Raw genomic sequence first — 7724 nt, 5'->3', positions numbered from 1 at the left:
GAAATTTTTCCTAAATTATTACATTACAAATAAATTGAAAAATAGAACGTAAAATGAAATGAAACAAAAAAAACGACATCGGTAAAATAATAAAATGGGGAGGGGTATAGTGGAGCGTGTTTGCACACTCCAACTGATGCGTGGTGGTGACGTCAGGAGAGGAACGCTCTGTAGCCAAACACAATATACAACGTGTGCATAAATTGAGAAATCGATAAATTGTTTATTTGGAACCTTGAATAGCAGAAGTCAGAAACTGTTAGGCATATTTTAAAAAGTTTCAGAATACACAAATCAACAATCGTACATGATATCAAAAAAATGCTTGATGATCTCTTCCATTTTGTCTTATTTTATTTAAGTGTAATTAGACGTAGAACAAAAAAAGAAAATTTGAGCGGAAAATACAGAAAAATCACATCACAAAGGTATTTTGAACTAAATTGCAGCTAATTGTGGAAGAAAGGAATTGGTGACTCTAATATGGTAAAGCAACTGAATTCATTTGGAGTTTTTATTCAAGAAAGGTTGAAAATTCTCTTTTCAGATCCATTAAGTAAATCAAAGTAAGTCAAAAAAATCAAAAAGTCAACTTTTTTAATCGATAAATTTCTTTTTGGCAACTTTTATGATTAGGAAATTGTTAAGGTTCACTACTGAATGACTACGTTTTTGCAGGGGAAATTTCAAAGAAAGTATGGACAAACATTGATAATGCAGGTATTGGAAACGGGGTTGAGCACATGATCACATATAATAAGGAAACAATTGAAAAACTTTCTGATGAATCTTCAAGTTTCAAATTTCAAATCACAAGTCGCTATAATCTAGACACAGGCACGTTTTAGAGAGAGAGAGAGAGAGAGAGAGAGAGAGAGAGAGAGAGAGAGAGAAAGAGAAAGAGAGTGGTTATTCTGCTGATTAGACATTTATTGATAATGGTGCACCATTGATCCCACTCCTCGATTGTTATCGTTGCTAATTTGTAGATACTGGTCGAATTCGTGTGGATTGATATCCTGAAATTAGTCTAAATAATTGAGTATAATGAAAAAAAAACAAACATCGATTACATAATTGCTAGGCATATTATTATGCATATGTGGTTGATGCTGATGTTGTAGTTGCTGGGGGTGTGATACCATGGAATAATCGACTTCCATCGCACTGTCGTCGTTCATTTGACTCTGAAAAATATGTTTTTGATTTGTTCTCAAAGATAAACTTAAGTAATTATTAATATCAATTTGAGCTGTAACTTCAGCCGTTCCTTTAATTATTAGATATTATTAGATAGTCTTGGTTAAAGCATTATCAACAAATAATGGCTTTTTTTTTTTTGAATTTAAGGCACGTTTTAGAGAGACTTCAAAATTTTTCAGCTTACAAATGTCATAAGATTGGACAATTACGAATTTCTCATTTTACATCATAATAAATATCTTACATTTTGGTATTGATTTGGGATCTGGTGCAATGTATGCGGTGTCTGTTGTTGTTGAGAGTTTTGAGCCTGTTGTTGTTGTTGGTACATGAAATTTGGATCATGAGAATGCTGTAATTGGTTATACTCAATTAAATTTGTTTTAGTATCTTAAGAACAAATACCATCATAGTTGATGACATGGGGGAAATTGCTTGATATGGTGGTTGCGGACTGTCGACAAGTCCAGAATTGATCAGCTGCGCGTTCTTCTCTTGAATCATCATTCGTTCGTTTTGTAACTGCTGAATATAATCCATTTGCTGCTGAGAAGAGTATTGTGGTTGTGGATGATTGGGAATCATCTGCTGGTGCTGATGAATTGAGGGCAATGATCGAGACGAGTGTCCATTGTCGTAACAATTATTATATCGGTTTTGGCCAATGTTTTCTCCTAATCCAAAACCAGTTTGTTCTTGTTCTGAAAGTTGAAATAAATTAATATTTAATGTGAACAGATTGTAACCTTAGTTATTTATACTAATTTTTCTGAAGAAAAACAGGGTATAACAATCAGTGAAAACGTGTAGAAATGTTTTCTAGTATTGTCAGAAAAAACAGAGCTATATATGAATAAGACTCAGTAAAATGTTCGATGAAAATAGAGATTTTCAAAATATTTTATAAATATTTTGCAAACTTTTTTTGTTTCATCGTATGTTATAAATAAAACTTACGTTTTAGCCTAGGATCATCCCACGTTGTTGTTTTTGAGTTATGATCCTTAAAGTACCGAACTCCATCACTGTCGTAACACATTTCCCATCCTTGGGGCATGGGTAACTGCTCAACATCCTGTGGTGTCATAAATGGCCTTCTCATTGGGTCTAGCGATAAGCTCTTTTCCCGATTTTGTTGCATCATTCCTTGTTGTTGTGGTATTCTGAAGTTGATATTAGAAATGAAACAGAAATATTCTATGGCATACTCCGAGAGTCCTGCATATGAGTAATTTGCTTCATGAGATACTGATTTTACGTGAGAAGGTACTGGAGAGTAGCCAATAGTCATTGGTAATGCAGAAACACTCTGTAAAACTCTTTTTTAGTTTAATCAACAATCATAGTTTTTCTCACTTTTGAGTGTTGATGGTGGACATTGTGATGAGATGGATGTGGTACTGTTGCGGAAGATTGGCTACAAATATTTGTGATTTGAATTGTCTCAAAATAAATCGTTTACCCATTATTAACACTCGTATGAAGGTTCGGTGCACTGACTTGTCGTGTGTGAATCGGTGCTTGGTTTGATACCATATCCATAGCTGGGCTGACGGCTGTTCGACTACTTTCATCTACTGATCCCTGAAATTTCACCCGGTGTGTTATTCTTCAAAAATTTAAACTTACATAAGGGGAATGTGCACTGCTTCCCGGATTCCGCTTCTGATGGTAATATGATGAAGGTAGTGGATTTTTCTGAAAGTTGAAACGAGGCATGTGATTTTCAAAAAAAAAACAACTTTTTGCATATCCATTAAACCAAATTAATTATTATCCTTGTTTTGCGATATACCCCATTATCAACTGTAAAATCAAACTGTTACAAAAGTGTTGCGAAATAAGTAGCTTCTTTGTCAATTAAGGCAAGTGTGACGCAATCAAATAATAATTCTTGTTTCGTACGAACAATTTGACCCGTAAAAACAATTTGAGTGTAATGAAATGTGATCTCAATTTTTTTCAGTTCTATTATAGTTATATTATTTTTTAGAATTTGAACAAACCTTTTGATTTTGATTTTTTTCATACTTTTTTTCTGAGCATGAAATTAAAGCATGAATACTCTGATTTGGATCTAAATAATGATGCACTGAGAATTGGTTTTTATCTTGCTGTGAATTTTCTTGGTGCTTCTTATGAATGCTCTTGGACGCCATCCAGCCTGCAAAAATTGTATTTAGATGTGAATAAATGAAAAATTTGAAATAGTAACAAAAAATGAAGAATGTGAAATCAAGAAACAAGGTGAATCGTGCAAGGAACGAAAGAACGAAGGCAATAGGAAACCAATAATAATGTGTTACAAGATGGAAAAAAGGCAAAAAAACGCGAGAGAATAGTTGGGAGGACATGAAGATCGGAGGCGTTTCCATCCCTCACATCCGGCAAATAAAACATGATGGACAGACACCATTTCAATTTCAGTAAAATGGAATAAGGCAGCAAGAAAAAATAAATAAAACGAAACAACTAAGATCGAAACAACAACAAAAGTTCTCCCGATGCTTCTTCTTTCTCGATCGTTCGCCCCCGCCACGGATGTAAAAGGTCAGTTTTTGTATATAAACGAGAGGAAACGAGAAATAGAAAGGAAAACTAGAGGAAAAGTAAAGGGGGGGGGGGGAGTGACAGTTTAATACAATTGCAACCGAATCAGAAGGAGACGTCGACTTGAGGTGCGAGAGAAGATAGGAACACGAAATCGTGTGTCTAGAAGGTCAACCAATTGTTCGTGTATGTGTGGTGCGACTGATGCCTCCACCTTCTTTTCCTCTATTTTCCCCCACTACTCCGTCGTTCTTCCCAATAACTTATTATGATCAGTTCAGAGATAAGAAAAAAGATGGACTGATCCGACCGCAGGATTGTAACACTCGGAATCTGGGAAGAGTTGAAAGCTATCATCTACTACTGGAAACCCTAGCTGTGGAATAATTGAAAAAGTGCTTTTCACAATAAATTACATTGTACAAATTGATTAAAATAGATTGAGACAACTGCAATAAAAATATTTTTCAAACTAAATTGTTATGTTTTTTGAAAATTTGTTTTTAAGTTTTTCAAAGAAATTAACATTTTCACAGACCAAAAATAAAAGCTGTTGACAATATAATCAAATTGGAAACAATACGTGTTATAAAGGTAATTGCGCTTGATAATGAAGTTGATTAAACATAACTGGAACGACTGTCTTGAGATATGTACTTTCCTAACTAAAAGCTTAATTATCTTAATTTGAATTTTAATATGGCTCGCCATGAATTGTTTTATTCCCGGCATCATCAGTAAATAAAATGAATCAGATCGGTCAAGTTCAGTACTCACAAAAAAATCGGAAGCCAATAACTGGTCTCTAAAGAATTTCAGGACGCTCTGGGGATCCCTAAAGTTTTCACAAAATTTGTTTTATGAAATTTGATATTTGTTAATTTTTAAAATAATTTTAATTTCAAAATAAAATTTGTATTCTTTTGAGAAATTTCATAACATTCGGTTTTTTTTGAAATATAAAAAATATACAGAGGTCTATAAAAGTTACACAATGGTTTATTACACCTAACTTTTTTGATACTTATTGATAAAGTTTTTGGAACGGCTTATTTGAATGGTATCAACAGTTTTCTGAAAAAAAAACAATTATCAAAAAGAAGTGCAACTTAAAACAGAAGGTTGGGCTGTAGAAGTTGAACGCACCGTTCAACATTTGAATGTACAAGTGTTGAACTTCCTCAAAAATCTCAAAAAATAAATTTATTTGGAAACAATTTTCTATTTGTGCTACAAATTTAAAACTCAATAATAAATACTATTGGAGGCTCAAAAGTTGAACAAAAACCCATCCTTTACGTCACCAAACTTTTCAACAAATCAAGATGAAATGTTTCCAAAACGTAAAGAGTCGCAGAGTCTCGATCCTTTTAGAACTTATGTTTGTACTGGGTGTTACATACAATGCCACAAGTAGTGCACAAACAAATACGCCGTTCGCCTCTCTTTCTTCTTCATCTTCTTCGACTTTCCCTTCGATGGCTAACATCGTAGTCCGTTCCGAACTGATTGAACCGAAGTGAGATAAACAATCAAGTTGACCACAACATCTTCTAACGTTTTTTTTTTTTGCTGTGACTGATCACACTCTTTTATAAGTTTCTCAGGAGACACAGTGAGGCAACAAAGGAAATTTTCGGGTGTGGTGTGTCATCCAAATATGGAAAAGATAGGAAATTGAAAAGAGACGCAAAAACCAAAAAAAAAACGAAAGAAAATACAGTGAAAACTATGACGTTTCTAATTTTTTTATATGGTTGTGTTGTCTTTGGTATTATTTTGCAGAGTCGAATAGTTATCACTTGCGTTCATGCCGGAAGTGATGACGAGACAAACTAAATTAATGAAAAATATAGAAAACGGTTTGCAAAAACTACTGCTGACTTTTCAGGAAATAAATAATGTGAAATAAAACACATTCAGGTTTGCTTTGTGAAATAAAAAATTCAATTGGTCTTAAACGTTCTATCTTCTTTAATTTTAAATTACCGGAGTTACAAAACGGAAGTGTTATGAAATTGCATACAAAGTGAGGTATTATTTAATATGCATGGTAAAGATAACATTATTATCAAAAAGAAAAAATCGTTTTGAAAAATTGACTTAAGATTTTGATGTTTGAGGATGACATTTCTCGGACAATATATGTAGTCTGATACGCGAAAAACAAACAGTTTCACAAAAAAGAGCATGAAAAACTCAAGTAGTGGACAAGTGAGCAACAACACATCATAACCCTAGTATAGGAAAGTGACGGTTTTTGGCTCACATGACAGACACTTTCCGCCCACTCAATATCTACAATGAAATGGGAAGACTCAGTTGTGTTTTGATTTTAGTCTAACTCAATTGTCAGTGTCCATTAAAATTGTTCAAACATCAGACCGCACCAAACTGTTTGCATTTAGTCTTGAATGAAGTCAGTCGGTTTGCCTTAGTGCACAGAAGGGTCAAATTAGACTTTTAGGGTTCCTTGGATTCAATTTTTGACATTGTGTGAAACATATGACAACAACTATTACTCCCACATTTTTAGCTTAACTTTATAAAGGTTTTGCCAAAGGCAGCCACGGGCATTTTCAAAAAATTATAAACCATTTTATATTAGGGAAATTCTATTGTATCGAACAATTAATTAGAGTTCCTACACAACAAATGGTGTAAATTGTGAAAAAAAAGAAATTATATATTTTTATTAGGTAAATCCGAAAAGATCACTTGAGCATCTTTATTTGAAAAATTAGTCGCAGTTATATTTTGTATGGGAAAAAAATTTGAACGCACACGCAGTTTCCTTTAAACAGATAATTGCACGAGTTGAGTACGAGATGATTGAAAATAGTAGTAGTAGTAATTTATTAAACGATTTTGTTTTCATCAAGTGAAAAATATAACTCATGTTTCCGCCAATACCGTATTCTTTCACGGGTTAAGTTCACGTGATCGTATCCAAGCAGCTAATCATATTTTCCTTCCCGCCCCATTGAACACAAGACCTTTAAAAAGGGTAAACGAGACATGAAGAAAAAGTATAGACGTAGTGAAAGTGAAAATTATTGGTGGTAACAGTGAACCTTGGGAGACGTTATTTGTAAGAATCACTGGCTGATGAATAAAGGTTCTTTTTGTTTTTTGTCATTATAACGAGCGCATTTTTCATTTATAACGGAGACATGTGCAGCTCCGGGGAAAACCGAGAGAAAGAGGACACCCACGCGTGTCCGGCTCACCACTCAAGCACTTTATCATCCTTTACACCATCAATCTTAAAACTATGTTTCTATAACTCAAACTATTCAGAAAACATTTAAATGGCCACCGCGAAATGGCGTACTGTTCATAAAACGAAACATTGATTTTCCGTATTTTCCTTATTAGAATTCGAATTCTCGAAAATTATTATGATTTGAAAAGTTATTGCCTTTAATCAACACCAATACGGGCGTATTTATAATAAAGACTGCAAGTAAATTGCTCAATTGCTCAATATGAGTGAAACTATGAGTAGGGATTTGACATAGTTTTAATACAAAACGTTTTGTTTTGAAATTAATCAAAATTATATCTGACTATAAAACTAGTTTCAAAAAACCTGTGTAAAATGAAAACTCATGTTTTTTAACCTTTATAAGATGAAAAGATGTATCTTTTTCGACAAAGGTTGATTATGTTCTTTTTGATTATGTTCTAAAAATGTACACTTCATTTATAATTGAAGTTTAATTGTATTAAAATGCTCAGATTTTAAATTCGCTGAAAGTATCATTAAAATACAGAAATAATAAATCAATAATTTTGTTCGATTAGGTAATTAAAATAAATGAATATTAAATTTACTATAAAAGCAAGGAGAGACTTATTCGCTGTGTTGGAAACGAAACAAGCATACGCAATGTAAAGAATTTGAACTATTCGTGAAATTATATAAAAATTGAGTCAAAATCGACAACTTTGGGTGGGGTTGTCGAGGT

The 7724-nt window shown here is 33.2% G+C and overlaps 1 protein-coding gene and 1 non-coding gene across 2 annotated transcripts; both read right to left on the bottom strand.

Annotated features, from left to right (window-relative positions):
* Positions 1–336: 336 nt before the first annotated feature.
* On the bottom strand, positions 337–3367 carry yap-1 (Yes-associated protein homolog 1). Its single transcript, NM_001383638.2, has 10 exons — positions 3210–3367; positions 2833–2901; positions 2666–2787; positions 2560–2620; positions 2412–2512; positions 2161–2366; positions 1609–1904; positions 1448–1555; positions 1065–1187; positions 337–1019 (listed from the first exon to the last, which is right to left on the bottom strand). The coding sequence occupies exons 1-10, from the start codon at positions 3360–3362 to the stop codon at positions 930–932; spliced, it is 1329 nt and encodes a 442-aa protein (NP_001369894.1). The 5' UTR covers positions 3363–3367; the 3' UTR covers positions 337–929.
* Positions 3368–5115: 1748 nt separating this feature from the next.
* Positions 5116–5192, bottom strand: F13E6.10. Its single transcript, NR_072022.1, has one exon. It is a non-coding gene; the product is annotated as an Unclassified non-coding RNA F13E6.10 (non-coding RNA).
* Positions 5193–7724: the final 2532 nt, after the last annotated feature.

The sequence above is a fragment of the Caenorhabditis elegans genome, chromosome X (genome assembly GCF_000002985.6).
Source record: "Caenorhabditis elegans chromosome X".
NCBI classification, from domain to species: Eukaryota; Metazoa; Nematoda; class Chromadorea; order Rhabditida; family Rhabditidae; genus Caenorhabditis; species Caenorhabditis elegans.
The sequence above is the reverse complement of the archived record's forward strand: the minus strand, read 5'-3'. Positions and strand labels throughout refer to the sequence as shown.